The sequence below is a fragment of the Crocodylus siamensis genome, chromosome 1, assembly GCF_052110815.1.
Source record: "Crocodylus siamensis isolate JL-2025a chromosome 1, ASM5211081v1, whole genome shotgun sequence".
NCBI classification, from domain to species: domain Eukaryota; kingdom Metazoa; phylum Chordata; order Crocodylia; family Crocodylidae; genus Crocodylus; species Crocodylus siamensis.
In genome coordinates this window covers 135042336-135059052 of record NC_143395.1, presented here as the reverse complement: position 1 = coordinate 135059052, position 16717 = coordinate 135042336, and the positions used below count along the sequence as shown (strand labels likewise).

General features: G+C 46.3%; 1 protein-coding gene across 14 annotated transcripts in view; it reads left to right on the top strand.

The window, feature by feature from the left end:
- Nucleotides 1-16717, top strand: part of WDR27 (WD repeat domain 27) — a 364577-nt gene that overhangs the window by 18330 nt on the left and 329530 nt on the right. For all 14 annotated transcript variants that reach the window (XR_016441860.1, XR_016441857.1, XR_016441858.1 and 11 more), the window contains exons 8-9: nt 821-935; nt 2153-2285. Coding sequence is in view for 7 of the 14 variants with exons in the window: in XM_090043359.1 (XP_089899485.1) it covers nt 821-935; nt 2153-2285 (248 nt within the window). In the remaining 7 variants the exon portion in view is untranslated. The remainder of the gene's footprint in view (nt 1-820; nt 936-2152; nt 2286-16717) is intronic.

Genomic DNA, 16717 nt, shown 5'->3' with positions numbered 1-16717 from the left:
ATATTTTAGTTAATCTTTAAACATACTACTTAAAAAAAATAACATTGTGCTATAATAGTAAAATGTTTTATTTAGCTGTTATTCAGTTCAGTGGAGAGTGAAGACAATGAAAGCCTTTCATGCTGACTAAGATCATGTCTACACTATACAGTTTTGCTGGCAGAGCTGTGAGTGTGTCCAAACTCTCAGCTCCCCTGTGGTAGCAGAACCTCTTTATTCTGCTGGCTGGACTATGTCTGCTCTGTGAGCGACAGAAGGTTATTGCTACCACCAAGCAGTAAACAGATGGCAGATATAGGCCAACCTGTGCTTTTTCCAGCTGCCACACCTCCCTCAGTGTCTGGTGCCTACAGGATGCACCATACATCCTGCCGGCACAGCTGTTGTAGTGGAGCCACATGGAGCTGTGAGAAGCCATGTGAGTGCATATGTGCTTTGGCAGTTTCCCTTTGGCAGCTGCCATGCAGAAGTCTTGTAATGTAGACAAGCCCTGTGAAAATACATTCTGTAATGGACATATATGACTTGATAAGATCCTGCTGCAGATTCCCAGAAGTTTCTGAAATACTTTTATAACTGAGAAAGTTAAAATGGAAGGCATTCAAAGTTACAAATGGGAGTGAAAAGTAAATCAATTTCCAAAGGTATGTCTAAGCAAGAAAATATGCCAATTTTGCAGTTAAGTTGTATTAATTTATATGAGTCACATTTGTTAAAATGTAGAATTTGTCCCCCAGTATAACTCTGAACTGTGCATAAGTATTATCTTTGGCAAAAAAAAGAAGAGGTTATTGTGACTGTTTTCATCTTTCTCTTTCAGCTTTGGATCTTCAGTTTGATCAGTGGGCATAACTACCGCTGTGTGGTCCATATCAACTTAAAGAAAGAGATAGAAAGATTCTATAGCAAAACAGGAAAATCTTTACAGCAGTTGGGTAATATAGTGCTTTCACAATGTTTTTCTGAACTGTTTTAAGCATAGTTGTAACTGTTTAGATGTTCAGACCTGTTTTAATATTTTAATGGATGCTATTGTATATTACTGAATGCATACTTTTCCGTGCTATGGAAGTTTTATAAATATAATCGACTGAATGCTAATCCTCAGATTTTTATCTGCCACTCTCTTTGGATGTGGTAAGAATTATACACATCTATCTGTCAGGACACTTTTAGTGGTACATGCGTATCAAATGTTGTATTTGCTGGGGATATTTGTTAAAGCTTCAAGAGAACTGAATTGGGCCTTGTAGCCTGCAAACAGAATATGACTTTGTGCGGCTATAAATTTTTTTATGGGGGCACAAGGCCCAATCAAACATACACCCATGCTCCTTGTCTTATCACAAATGCCCAGAGTTGTGGCCATGACAGTTGATAGTAATAATATGTGCTGCTTTTTTGTGGTGGACATCTATTTGCTTATGGCTGGAGAGCATGAGCAGCCTGGAGCTGTACTCCAAGACCTGTACTCTTGGGGCTTCAGGGGCCTGATCCTGTATGCCCCTGGAAGTCATCTATAGTTTTCTTTGCTTGTAGAGACATGCCCTGGGTCAGGATACACTAGTGTGATATGTGTGCTTGGGGTATCCCTGCTGGGAGATTCCTGAAATGCATGTCTATAAACAGTGGGAAACTCTGGGAGTGGCAGGGGCCAGACCTTAAAGGACAACAGGTAACAGCTGTGTTGATCAGTAAAGTAGATCAACTGTATATCAACAACCCTGGCATAGCTGATCCCACTCCAAGGACAATGTCTGTTTATACAGTTGTATATTTAGAAGGTGTGTTTCTTTGTTCCCTTCTAAAATTTTAAGGATCATTCTTTTTTGCTATGTATTTTTCCTCCTACATCAGTGTTTCGATAATGTTGCTCTGATGTTGACAGGACTGTGTGTCTGAGATCAATTGTTGCTAAAATAGCAATAACAAGTGGCAACATTTTAGAGGGAAATGAGCCAACATTCTAAAAAAACCTCATTTCATAAGGCTCTTAATATCTTCTGAAGCAAAGGGCCTACCTCCACAATCCCACTTTATACTAATGCATTGTGCTGCCTCTGATATGCCTCCAGTTCTAGATTCAGTTTATATAGTTTTTCTCTATTTCACTAGTTTCTGATAACTGGTGGTTAGTGTTTCTCCTCCCTAGGTGAGATACAGAATAATTTTAAACTTTCTGGCCTAAATGACATGAGAGTGGAAGAAACAGTGGAAACATCATTGCCCATCCTCAGAATTGAACACTATGACCAACCAACACAAAGAGACAAAGAAGAAAACTTGTAAGTGCTATAAAATGTCATTGAATATTTTGTTAAAAACCACATTTTATTCTCAAATTACTTTTACTGCAATTACAGCCTCGTGGTACAACAGTAATATTAATTTGTTAGTTGAAAACTTGAGTGGCTTATCCCTAATTTTGAATGAGGACAATATAAAGATACAATATACAGAGGATAATATACAACTTTGAACAGCAAGAGAAGAGATTTGCAGAAAGGAAGAGATTAGAAGGGAGAAAACTGAAGATTCACACTAATGCCAAGAAGAGGCAGACACATAATTTGGAGTTCCTTAACAAAAATTGACTGTTCTGTGAGCAGAAAATAGAATGGTGGGTTCTCTCTCAGAAGCAAGGATAAAAGTTTAAAAATGTTCTTGAAGGGAGCAGGGAAGAATCCACTGATCCATCCTTTGTTTTGGGACAAATGAACTGAAGATTCCTTTTGGAACAGATCAAGAATGACTATTCAAGACTAGGGAAGAGTTAAAAGAAGTGAAGGCTCAGGTAATCTTCAGTGGAATTTTTCCAGTTTCTAGCTAAGGAAGGCAAATGTGAGAGAAGATAAGATTAACACGTGGCCCAATGCTATAAGGAAGGTTTGGGAGGTGTTTGATCATTGAAGTGCATTTACTGAGAGAGCTCTTGAAGAGTGGACTTTACCTGAATATCTGGGGAAACAACTTTCTAGAAACATGGCTGGCATAACTTATTAAAAAGAGTTTTAAACTGTAATGAGAGGAGGATGTTGGGAGAGACTTGTATAATTTTCATGCCTTGTTTTAGTGCCCAGCAAGATTAAAATCAAGTAATAGGGTATGAGCAGTATGAAAGAACGAACATATTTAGATATTGGGAGACTAGACAACAAAACAGAGAAACTTGATCTGCTGGTGTTGGATGTGAAATCTTGTTGTTGTTGGTGGCAGTGGAAGCAGGCCCTCGTGGTCGAGGATGATTACTCCCACGGGTCAAGTAAAGGGTTGCAGATGAGTTTGTTAATGGCTAAGAAGGCTGATCTTAAAGCCATAGACTCTTTGGAAGATGCCAAAGGTGGTGGTTAAAGGGAGGGTTGGACTGCAGATTTTTCAATCTTGTTTCCTTCCTTTTTGTTTTCTTCATTTTTCTGCCTCCCAGGGTTAGACGGTTTTCCTCAAAGATGTACCTTTTCTCACAAGGCATCCTGGGCTAGTTTTTCCTAATTTGTGTTGTCAGTGCCACTTCTTAATGTTTGCCTTGAGGGTGTCCTTGAAGCATTTCCTCTGGCCCCTGTGTGTCCTTTGACTTCGGCGGAATTGGGAGTATAGCAGTTGTTTTGGTAAACATACATCAGACATGCACACATAATGTCCTGTCCACCGCAACTGATGTTGAATAATCAACGCTTCCATACTGGTGGTGTTAGAGTTGGTGAGGACATTGGCTTTTGTGCAGTGATCCTCCCACTCGATGCCAAGGATCTTTTGGAAGTAGCACTGGTAATGGCATTCCAGCCTTTTCAGGTGATCACTGAAGGTCACTGAAGCTTCACAGCCATAGAGAAGAGTTGGGATTACCACAGCTTTATATAGTAGGAGCTTTGTTTGAGTCCTGATGTTATGATAATTGAACACATGATTATTCAGTCTTTCAAAGGCAGAGCTGGAACATTGGATTCTGTACTGGATCTCTTTCTTGATGCTGGCCTTCTTTGAGAGATGGCTGCATAGCTATGCAAAGTGTTCAACATTCTCCAGCTCCTGTCCTTCAGTGAGGACCTTTGCCGGGGGAGGTTGATGGGACCAGAGAAAGCTGGTGAAGCACCTTTGTTTTTCCATTGTTAAGGGTCAGTCCCAAGCACTGATATGCTTGAGAGAAGCAGTTAAGGGTCTTTTGCAGGTCCTCCTCAGTATGTGCAACAACAGCACAATCATCGGTATACTGAAGTTCCACAATCAAGGCCAAAGTAACTTTGGTTTTGGCATGGAGGCAGGAGAAAACCTGTACTTGATGCCAGTGCCATGTGGCAGACTGTCACAGATGAGCATCTTGATGTCTGCAAGAAAAATAGAAAACAGAATTGGTGCGATCATGCAGCCCTGCTTGACACCAGTTTGAATGACAAAGGACTTTGTAGTGGAGCCACTGCATAGGATGGAGGCGGTCATCTGGTCATGAAAGAGTGGTGGTAAATTTTCCTGGGCAGCTAAACTTCAGTAAGAACTTCCATAGAGCCTCACAGTTAACAGAGTCAAAGGTTTTGGTTAAATCAGTAAAGGCCATACACAGTTCCCAGTGTGGTTCTTAGTATTTTTCCTGGATCTGCTGAACCACAAAAATCATGTTTATGGTGCCTCTTGATCATGGGCAATTGGTGCCTCTGGAGTCTGGGGGGGCACCTGCAGAAGCCGGCATTGGTGGCAGGGCCAGGGCTAGCAAGCACCCGCAGAAGCCTCCAGCGTCATTGGCAGCGGGGACAGCCCTGTCGGGGGGACATGTGCCCCCCCCCACCAGTCACTATGCTCTTGATGGTCTGAAGCTACACATGAGATTCAGGAAGGATTTCTTCAGTAAGAGTGAGCAGAATTCAAGCAAGGATCCTCCCAGCAACGGAGAGGAGGTTGATATCTCAATAGTTTCGACAGTCGGCCTTATCTCCCTTTTTAAAAATGGTGACAGTATTGGCATTTCTTAGGTCAGGAGGAATTTCCTCAGTGTTCCAGCTTTTGAGAAACTGCGTGCAGCTTGTTGGTCTTATTTTTCCCACCAGCTTTGAAAACATCAGCTGGTGTACCATCAGGGCCAAATGTCTTATTGTTCATCTGTTTTATCTCCTGGTGGACTTCTTCAGAGGTTGTTGGACTGGCAAGTGCTTCCCGTACTGGATGCAGTGGGATGGATTTGATGGTTTCATCAATCGCTGTCAATTCTCAGTTCATAAAGCTTTTGGTGGTGATCCTTCTAGTAGTGAGATCAATCACATCCATTAGGGTTGCGATGAAACATCAAAAGCAACCCAGACCAATCTGAAGACAGTGTACTACAACATCAAATGCCTTCAGACCCCTAGATAACTGCAAAGCCCTTCAAACACATTTTAGAAAGAAACTTGACAAGCTTAGGCTTGAAAGTTATAACACTTTTGTTGAGGAAGTTTGGCAAGCTGTAAAGGAGACTATCTATGAGGCTTGCACAGAATCAACTGCCTTTATCACCCCACTGGTCTATCAGGACTGGTTTGACAAAACAGTGCTGAGAACATAGCCATTTTCAATAGGAAAAGAAGAGATTTCTGTGATAGGCAAAACCATCCTACATCCAGTCAGAAGCAGGGAACTTTTTGACAGCTTAAACCATGTTGTGGAAACCGATGATGTAACTATAACAGCTAGAACATAAATATTGAAGGATATGCACTATTCAGGAACACAAGGAAATAAAAGGTAAAGGTGGTGTAGAAGCATTGTATGTTATGGCAAAAAGTAGTGATAAAATGGGTTTTTCTAAAAGTGTGCTGAGTTAGACCTTGGAAAGAATATTAAAAGCAAATTGTTCAGCTGCATAAATTGAGAGAGCAAGAGAAGAAGCATGGCTACTATGTAGTGAAGCTAGGGTAAAGATTAAGGATACTCTGGGTATAGTCAAAATCTAAATGAATAATTTGTTTCAGGTTTCATTGAGAAGGATATTGAATATAACAGAAAGGCAAAATAGATGGTGGGGATAAGGGTATGAGAATGGAAATTGCCACAACTGTTATAGAAGCAAACCTCGAGGATCTTAAAACATCCAAATTAGATTTCATAGACATTAGGGCTGGAAGGGACCTCGGGAGATCATCGAGTCCAGCCCCCTGCCCAAAGGGCAGGAAGTCAGCTGGGGTCATAGGATCCCAGCAAGATAAGCATCCAATTTACTCTTGAAGGTGTTCATTGGGCAGGGGGCTGGACTCGATGATCTCCCGAGGTCCCTTCCAGCCCTAATGTCTATGAAATCTATGAAATCTATGAAATCAATGTAGGTGCTTGAACCACCTCCGCTGGCAGGCTGTTCCAGACCTTGGGGGCTCGGACAGTAAAGAAATTCTTCCTTATGTCCAGCCTGAAACAGTCTTGCAGGAGTTTGTGACCGTTCAACCTCGTCATCCCTTGGGGCGCTCTGGTGAACAAACGTTCCCCCAGATCCTGGTGGTCACCCCTGATAAACTTATAGGTGGCCATCAGATCACCCCTGAGCCTATGCTTTTCTAGGCTAAAGAGTCCCATGGCTCTCAGCCTGTCATCGTAAGATCTGTTTTCCTGACCTCTGATCATGCGCGTGGCTCTCCTCTGGACTCTCTCAAGCTTCTCCACATCCTTTTTGAATTGTGGAGCCCAAAACTGGACGCAGTACTCCAGCTGCGGCCTCACCAAGGCCAAGTACAAGGAGAGAATGACGTCCCGGGATTTGCTCGAGAAGCATCTATGGATGCAAGCCAGCGTTTTGGTCACTTTACTAGCTGCAGCATCGCATTGCAGGCTCATGTTCATCTTGTGGTCAATGATGACCCCCAAGTCTCTTTCTTCTGTAGTGCTAACCAACGTAGCACTGCCGAGCCTATAAGGGTGCTGCAGGTTTTTCCTCCCAAGGTGGAGAACCTTGCATTTTTCGGTGTTAAACACCATCAGGTTCTCGTCTGCCCATTTGCTGAGCTTGTCCAGGTCAGCCTGGATCACCCGCCTATCTTCTGGCATGGATGCTTTGCCCCAAAGTTTGGTGTCATCGGCAAACTTGGCCAGTCCACTCCTGACTCCAATGTCCACATCATTAATGAAGATGTTGAACAGGATGGGTCCCAGGACAGAGCCTTGAGGGACCCCACTGGTCACAGGGCACCACGATGAGTGACTGCCATCGATTACAACCCTCTGGGTCCGACCACGGAGCCAGTTTCCCAGCCAGTGGATCGTGGTGGAGCCAAGACCACAACTGGCCAGTTTGGCCAAGAGGTGATCGTGGGATACCAGATCAAAGGCTTTTTTGAAGTCAAGATATATGACATCAATCTCTTCTCCCTTGTCCAGGTGATAGGTCACCTGGTCATAGAAGGAAATGAGATTGGTCAAACAAGACCTACCTGCAAGAAACCCATGCTGGCTAGCCCTTAGAATGTTAGACTGGGCCAGTCCATCAAGGATGGCCTCCTTAAAAAACTTTTCTAAGATCTTCCCCAGGATAGAAGTCAGGCTAATGGGCCTGTAGTTAGCCGGATCCACTCTCCTCCCTTTCTTGAAGATCGGCACCACATTGGCCTTCTTCCAGTCTTCAGGCACTACACCAGAGTGCCAAGAGTTTTCAAAGATCCGTGCCAGGGGCTGGGCTATGATGCTCGCCAGCTCCTTGAGTACCCTGGGGTGCAGATTGTCAGGGCCGGCTGACTTGAAGGTATCCAGCTTCTCAAGGTATTCCTTCACGAGGTCAGCATTGATGGAGGGTAGGGGATCCCCATCACCCGGATCTCCCTGTCCCATAGCAGGCATGGGCGTCCCATGGGACTGATGAAAGACTGATGCAAAGTACCTATTTAATAGGTTGGCTTTTTCCTGGGCGTCAGTTGTCAGTTGCCCCATCTGGTTTAGCAGGGGTCCAACATTGCCCTTGCTTTTCCTCCGGCTCCCCACATATCTGAAAAAGGACTTTTTGTTGTCCTTGATGCTTGAAGCTAGTTGGAGTTCAGTTGCAGCCTTGGCTTTCCTGGTTTGCTCCCTGCAGGACCGGACCAGCACAGAATAATTCTCCTTGGAGGTGAATCCTGTCCTCCATCCTTTGTAGGCTTTTCTTTTTAGCCGCAGGAGGTCCGCTAGGTCCCTGGAGAGCCAGAGGGCTGCTGTGCCTTCTTGCTGCCTTTCCTCTGTGTTGGAATAGATTTAGCTTGTGCATTGAGGATCGCTTCCTTGAGAAGCAAGCACTCTTCTCGAACTCCCATCTCCCTGGGGTCATGGTCCCTGAGGGCCTGACCAAGAAGCCTCTTGAGCTTGTCAAAGTCGGCTTTTCTGAAGTCAAGGACTTCTGTGTTGCTGACTGACTTGCCAGCTTTACAGTGGATGGTGAAGGTGATCAGCTCGTGGTCGCTGTCACCCAGCTTCCCATCGATCACTAGGTCGCTGATTAGGTCGTCCCCCGTAGCCAGTACCAGGTCGAGCAGCGCTTTACCTCTCGTTGGCCCATGGACTTCTTGAGTCAGGTAGAGGTCATCCACGCATGAGAGAAAGCTTTGCGACCGCTTGGATTTTGCTGAGTGATCTTCCCACGAGATGTCCGGGTAATTGAAGTCACCCATGACAACCAAGGTCCTGGAGCAAGCGGCCTCAGTCAGTTCCCAGGCGAACTCCTGGTCAAGCTCAGGACTTTGAGTGGGAGGTCTGTAGTAGACTCCCACCGTTCTGTCCCCTGCGCCGTATTCCCCATGAATTTTTACGCAGAGGGTCTCTAGCTGTCCATGCCGGTCGCCAACATCAGCTTGCAGGGACATGTAGCTTTCCTTCACATAGAGAGCTACACTCCCGCCCCTTTTGTCAATACGATCCCTCCTGTACAGGGTATAGCCCTCTATACCCGTGGTCCAGTCATGGGTGGAGTCCCACCAGGTCTCCGTTATCCCAATGACGTCATAATTCTTTGCACTGAGCAGGAGGATGAGCTCCTCCTGCTTGTTGCCCAGGCTCCTGGCATTAGTGTACAGGCAGGCAAGTGTGCCCTTGGGGGCTCTTGCCTTGCCCACAGATTGTGCCAGGGCTGGGGCAGGGGTGGGCTCCCTTAAGTGCCTCAGTCTGCTGGCTTTGCAAGGGTTGCTCGGCAGGCCAGCAGTGGCAGTAGTCCCCCCATCCCCCAGCGGGCTTAGTTTAAAGCCCGGTGGAGCAGGTCAGCCAGCCTGGCTGAGAAGAGCCTCCTCCTCGGGGAGAGAGGTGGAGGCCATCTTTTCCCAGCAGCTCGCTGCCTCTCTCGCCAAAGAGCGGGCTGTGGTCATGGAAGCCAAAGCCTTCCCGATGACACCAGCTCCACAGTCTTTGGTTCACTGCGTGGATCCTCCTCTCCCTCCTCAGCCCATAGCCCGAGACTGGGAGGATCGACGAAAACACCACCTGAGCTCCCTGACCCCTAAGCCCCGCTCCCAACGCCTTGTAGCGCCTCATGACCTGGCTGGGGGTGCTCCGAGCCGTGTCATTGGTGCCCACGTGAATAAGGAGCATGGGATAGTGGTCTGTGAGCCGGAGGAGCTGCGGGATCCTCTCCGCAATGTCTCGGATGTGGGCCCCCGGGAAGCAGCAGACTTCCCAAGCTGAGGGGTCGGGGCGGCAGATTGCCCCCTCACTGCCCCGCAGGATGGAGCCTCCCACAACAAACACCTTTGGCTTTGAGTTGGGGAGAGCGGGAGCAGTAGCTGTGGTTGAGCCTGGGTTGCCTGCGGGAGCTGGCAACTGAGCAGGCTCTGCTGGGGCTGCAAGAGGTGCAAACCTGTTGCTAAGCTCCGGCGAGGGAGGGGCCTTGGTGTGGCGGACCTTCGGGCCCTTGACCACCTTGGTCCATGCCCCTGACTGGGCAGAGCAGGAGGTCCCAGAGTCCTCCTTAGTCGTGGAGGGAGACGGTGCTCTACCCTGCAGCTCCCGGGGGAGAAGGGCCTGGCAGTAGGAGTCTATCTCCTGCTCGCAGTCCCTGATGGCACGCAGTCTCTGGACTGTGGCCTGGAGCTCCTCCAGCTGGCGCACTAGAGACCCCAGTAGTGAGCACACCCCGCAAGGGGAGGTGGCCATGCTCCCGGGCCCCAGAGCCTGAAAAAGGGACAGGCAGCCCCCGCAGCCAAGAGCCAGGGGCTCCGTGTGTGTGGAGCCCAGAACCATGGGCTCCGTCTGGGGGGCTGTCTCTGAGGTGCCCGATGGGGGGCCGCAGAGCCCGAGGGGACCCTCGGGGTGCGGTGCATGCCCATCCGTATCATGCCTCTGGTAGGCTGGCTACGGCTGGGGCTGACTACTCTGGCGGGGGGTCGCAGGCAGGGTCTCGTGCCCTCCCGCGCCCTCTCCTGCGCGAACTCCGCGCTAACTCGAGCGCCTGTTTACGCAGCCTGTTCGCGGGGCTCCCTAGGGGGCTGGGCCAAGTAGGGGCCCGGGTGGGGGCTTGACCCGGCCCGGCTCCACGCAGCTGCCTCCTCCGAGGGAGCGAGGAGTTAACCCCTTCCCACCACGAGCCTGCTTACCTCCGGCTGTGCTGGGGGTCGGCAGGGGGCTCTGCGGCTGCTGAGGGGGTGTCTGGGGGGCTTCGGGGGAGCGGGGACAAATAATCTGTATGTCAGAGTTCTGGAAGAACAGGCACATGAAACAAGAGGCCTGGTGGCAGGAATTTTTAAAACATTTATCAAGTTGGGAACGATATTATGTTGCAAGGTACTCGCAGGGCAATTTTTTCAGTCTTGCAGACTCAATCTTTCTATAGGCAGACTTCTGTTAGTCTGATTCCAGTAGCTGGAAAACTTTAGAATTTTTTTTAAAGGACAATTAAAGTCACGAAGAAAAATGGAAAATTAGATAAAATGCAAAGCGAATTCACTAACGGTACTTTTTAAGAGATTAACTACATATTTTTCTTCAATAAGATAATAGATTTTCAAGACAAAAAAGATGAGATCTGTTTCATTTATTTGGACATCATTTATAATATATGATGTACTATTTTATGGGAAATTATTAGTGAAGCTGAGAGAGAAGGGAATTAATAGACAAACGGTTAGATGGGTGAGGAACTGGTTTAGGGTGAGATGACAGCAGATAGTATGGAGAGTAGTAACTAACAGAGTTCCCCAACGATCTGTTTTGGGACCAGTCTTATTTCCTATTTTTATTAATGACTTCAGGACAAAAAGTGGAAGTATACTAATCAGTTTTGCCTGTGACAGCATTGGGAGTTACTGACAATAGAGAGGAGGATTGGAATACAGTGAACTGGAAGACCTTGAGGACTGGAATAACAAAAATGGGATGAAATGCAGTACTATGAAGTGCAAGGTCAAGCCTTTGGACAATAACAACAACAAGTTCAAGCTAGGAGTTCATCTGCTGAAAGTGACTGAGAAGAAGGACCTTGGGGTACTAATTGATTATAGGATGATTATGAGCCACCAAGGTGATACAATCATGGAAAAACAAAGGGAACACATCAGAAAAGGTGTTTCCAGCTAAGATAGGGAAGCATTAGTGCTGTTGTTCAAGGTACTGAAGAGACCCCATCTGAAACACTATACAGTTCTTGTCACCCAATTTCAAGCCAAATGAATACATATTGGAACGTATGCAGAGAGGGGCTACTAGATAATGATCAGGAGAATGAAGAACTTACTGTGTCTTATTTTGCCAAGAAAAATGAAAGCTGAGAGAAAAGTATATGATTCATGTAAATCAATCATGGAGGAAACACTAGTGAAAGAATTATTCAAGCTAAAGTTCAAAGTTGATGCAAGAAGTGGTTATAAATAGATGAGTGTTGTCCAACTGGTGGCCCACAGACTGCATATGTTCTTTGAAGAGTTAGTAGCATGCAGCCTAGGGACATCCATCACAGCTGCCCTATCCCTCTATAGCTCTTGCTGTGGCAGCTAGGTTTTTTGGACTCCCCCTCTCTCCTTAGGCATTTACTTCTGCCTCTGCTTCTGGGAGCAGGGAGGTGCAGTGAGAGAGAGCTGGGGTGCCTGGGCTGTGTTGTGGGGAGGGTAGGGTGCCCGTGCTATGCTTATGGCAGGGGAAGGGGCTAGGCTGTTTGTACTGTGCATGCAGGTAGGTATGTGGTTGGGAGGAGAGAGGGTGCTGCACATGTCAGGCGGAAGCTGGACTGCTTGTGCTGGGTGGAGGCGGGCTCCCCATGTGGCACATGTGGTTTGTGGGAGGAGGAGCCAGGTGGGCTACCCATCTGACATGTGGCTGGGAAAGGGGTCAGTAGGGAGTCAGGCTTGCCTGCAAAATGCATGGCTGGGGGGAGGGGGAGCTGGGCTGCACACATTGCTGGTACAGGGGGAAGTCAGGCTGCTCACCCTGTGCATGAGGCCATGTGGGGTGGGGGAGACGGTAGGTTATTTACATGGCCAGCATGTGCACCCCCCTGCCATCTGCCCAGAAGTTGGACAGCTCCAAAATAGGCCCATTAATTTAATTTAATTTTAAGGATTCTGAGCCATTAGAGGAGTGGGGTTCTAGAATAGCTTTCTGATAGGATTAGCGGGCTGCAACCTAAGCAGCTTTATGGTGCTGTTTGAGATGTTTATAATTATATAAGGTGATGCCTTTCAGATTAGAAGAATGAACTCGGGCTCCTAGGAAGTCACTTCTAGTCCTATGTTCTTATGATTGTATTTATCATCTTAGCTACTGCATCACAGTGAGAGCTCAAGTGCAATTGGTTATTGACTCTAATATCCTAAATCCTTATTACTTATCCATTATTCATCCAGTATTTTAGAATTTAGTCCTCCGTTTTGTGGCATAAATAATTTTTGTTTCTGTATGCATGACCTGACATATTTGGAATGCATGTCCATTTTACCAAACAATCAAAATTGATCTGCATAAATGACCCATCCCCTTTATTATTTGCCATTTCTCTGCTCTTTGTGTCATCTGCACACTTCACTGGGGGTAATTTTGTATTTTCTTTTGAATCATTAATAAAAATAATAAAGAGCCTTAGAGTAAGAATAGATTCCAGTGGTATTACTTAACGGTGGGCGACTCCATGTTTACAGCTACTTTCTGGATTCTGTCTGTAACTATTTCTTGCTCCATTAATGTGATCTGCACTTGTAACTTAGTTGGTGTTTTAAAAACAATTTTAAGTAGAAGTCCGTCACACAGTAAAGTCTAAGTAGCAGAAGCATTAAAGTATTACAAACCGCGATGAAACGATTTTCCTACTCTGTTACTTCAAAGAGGTTTGACTATTTTCCTGCTTTTTAGAAAAGGAGTATTGTATATCTGTGGTGAAAATGTGCATACTAAACTTTTTAGCTTTGTACTTTTCCATATCCTCACTTCAACTCCTATGACCTTATTTTACAAGCTGAACCCATAGGTCTACAGGTTGTATTTGGAATATACATCTTTGACCCCTCTGTGTGTTACAGGTATTGCACAGTTAGCTGGTTAATTGTGTAATTAACTTAAGAGCAGCTACACGTGCAAAGTACTTATCACATGATAAAAAGTTCCAACCATCTATAAAGTTAGACCTCAAAAATATGTACTAAATTTAGCTGGTTGCTATCGAACTTTAATTTGCATGCATAGCAGGGACTCCCCTGCATCTGGGAGCTGACAGGTTCCCAGCTTCAGGAGTGCACCATGCCCACGATGAAACCTCTGGGCTCTGGGGATTGAGGCAGCTGTAATCCATAGGGCTTGGAGGTGTATGAAACCCTTCAGTCCTAGGAATTGGGATTGCCTGCAATCCCCAGGGCCCTGGAGTTTCACACACCCCATAGCCTGGGAGATCATGGCTGCTGTGAACCCTCAGCCTTTGAGGTGTGAGGGACACCCCTGCCACTGGGAGCCATCTCAGTTGAGGGGGCTCTCACCTGTGGTAGCTTGCTTCTTTGCTAAGCAAGTAAGCACTCCCTACACCAGCAATAAAGCACAATAGGATCTAATGCACAATTCCACAATTGCATTTCCCGCAGATTAGATCCCATTGCACCTTTACCTGTGTGTGTGGCAGGGAACTTTTAAAACTTCAGTCCAGGTAACAACAAAACTTTGTCAGTATTTGTAAAAGCATGTTTTATGTTGTTGTAATAAACCCATTGCCCAATTTATAATTCTTTCAACCAAAATGGTGGCTGAAATTGTAACAGATCAGTCTGTTCCCTTCTGTTTTGAATTGCTGGATTCCCTTCTGTTTTTGAGTGCTTGATTTCATTATATAACTACATTATTATTTCCTTTACACAGACTTATTTGGATATTTCCAGATTTGTTCTGGCTTTGCTACCATGACTTTTTCCCTCAGTTGTGCCAGTTCTTCTCATATCCTTACTGTGTCCAAAAATATCTATATTTCAGTTGCTGTGGATGGTTCATATAACACACTCTTAATGTTAAAGATCATATGTGAATGTATGTATTGTTTTGCATATACATTTTGCATACATAGATTTTACAGTGCACTTTCCTTGGCTATTGCAAAATAATTTTTATGGGGAAAAATATTACTCTTATTTTAGTTTGGCACAGTTTAACAATGACATTTTAAAATCCATTTGGGTTAATTAAAAAAAAAGAACTGTACCAGCTGATTAAAAATGTTGCAGTAGGTCAAGGAAGGGAATGAAAAGCAAGCACAAATCCTGACTGATAGCAGTGGGCCAGACACAATCATTCCCTTAGTCAGATAATGTTTACTAAACAAGGGGTTTCAATGACTGGTTACCTTACATGTTAGAAACTTTAGAGTCCTTTTGCTTACTGCATTCTTAAAATGTCACTGACTCTCTTAATTTTTAACTTAACCTTTCTTCCCATGTAATTCTGGTTGTAGGTGAATAATAAGGTTTTTCTGTCCATGCTTAAGCCATCTCTATGGGTATGAACAGGCATTTAATCTCTAAATTTTGCAGCATTGGACATATGGTGAGAAGGGGAGCATACAAATGTTCCAGCCCCCTGGCTGCTCCTTTGCTTCCTTCCAGCCCCCGTGGTAGGCAGGCTATCTCTAGCTGCTGCTTTGTTGGCATCTGCCTCTGTCTCTTGCCCCTCCTTGCACAGGCCTGAGCCACCCCTGTGTGTGCAAGGGGTGGGAGGCAGAGGCAGTACATCTGGATCTTTCCTGGACTAGGACCCAACTGTAGGAGAATGCTTCTGCACTGTGCACAACTCCAGGTCACTCTAAAGCTTTGCATGGAGTGAGAGGCAGCAGAGCTATACCAGTGTAGTCAGGGATGGATCCTGCTGTGAGAGAATCCCTATCGCCTTGTGCACAGCTCTAGGGTGTTCCAGAGCTGTGTATGGGATGGGAGGCAGATGACCCTGTAGCTGGAAGAGGAATGCTTCCCCATTTGTTGCATAGACTGGGGGGGGTCTGGGTTTGTTCAGTGGCATCAGGGTCCCCATGTGGCTCTCTGACAGCCTGCACTGTGTCGGTTAATGGGGAGCCAGCAATTTCTCTTGGAGGGAGTGGTGGAGAGTGAAGCACTATGGGATACTGGGAAGTATCCCATTGCTGGGAGAAGTATACTGGTGTTCAAGCTGCTGTGGTAGAAGTGGAACTGGATGTGCTGTCATTTTTTTCATGAATGAGCCAGTTCTCTCCTGGGAAAAATTGGTTTAACAGCTATAGGCCCTATTTTTTAAATTTTTAATTTTTTGCTGGTAGAAAGGCTCGTCTCCCGGCATAAATATAAAACCCAGGGTACTCAAGGAGCTGGCGAGCGTCATAGCCCAGCCCCTGGCACGGATCTTTGAAAACTCCTGGCGCTCTGGTCTAGTGCCCGAACACTGGAAGAAGGCCAGTGTGGTGCCGATCTTCAAGAAAGGGAGGAGAGTGGATCCGGCTAACTACAGGCCCATTAGCCTGACTTCTATCCTGGGGAAGATCCTAGAAAAGTTTATTAAGGAGGCTATCCTTGAGGGACTGGCCCAGGCTAACATTCTAAGGGATAGCCAGCACGGGTTTCTTGCAGGTAGGTCTTGTTTGACCAATCTCATTTCCTTCTATGACCAGGTGACCTATCACCTGGACAAGGGAGAAGAGGTTGATGTCATATATCTTGACTTCAAAAAAGCTTTTGATCTGGTATCCCATGATCACCTCTTGGCCAAACTGGCCAGTTGTGGTCTTGGCTCCACCACGATCCGCTGGCTGGGAAATTGGCTCCGTGGTCGGACCCAGAGGGTTGTGAATGATGGCAGTCACTCATTGTGGTGCCCTGTGACCAGTGGGGTCCCTCAAGGCTCTGTCCTGGGACCCATCCTGTTCAACATCTTCATTAATGATGTGGACATTGGAGTCAGGAGTGGACTGGCCAAGTTCGCCGATGACACCAAACTTTGGGGCAAAGCATCCATGCCAGAGGACAGGCGGGTGATCCAGGCTGACCTGGACAAGCTCAGCAAATGGGCAGACGAGAACCTGATGGTGTTTAACACCGAAAAATGCAAGGTTCTCCACCTTGGGAGGAAAAACCTGCAGCACCCTTATAGGCTCGGCAGTGCTACGTTGGTTAGCACTACAGAAGAAAGAGACTTGGGGGTCATCATTGACCACAAGATGAACATGAGCCTGCAATGCGATGCTGCAGCTAGTAAAGCGACCAAAACGCTGGCTTGCATCCATAGATGCTTCTCGAGCAAATCCCGGGACATCATTCTCCCCTTGTACTCGGCCTTGGTGAGGCCGCAGCTGGAGTACTGCGTCCAGTTTTGGGCTCCACAATTCAAAAAG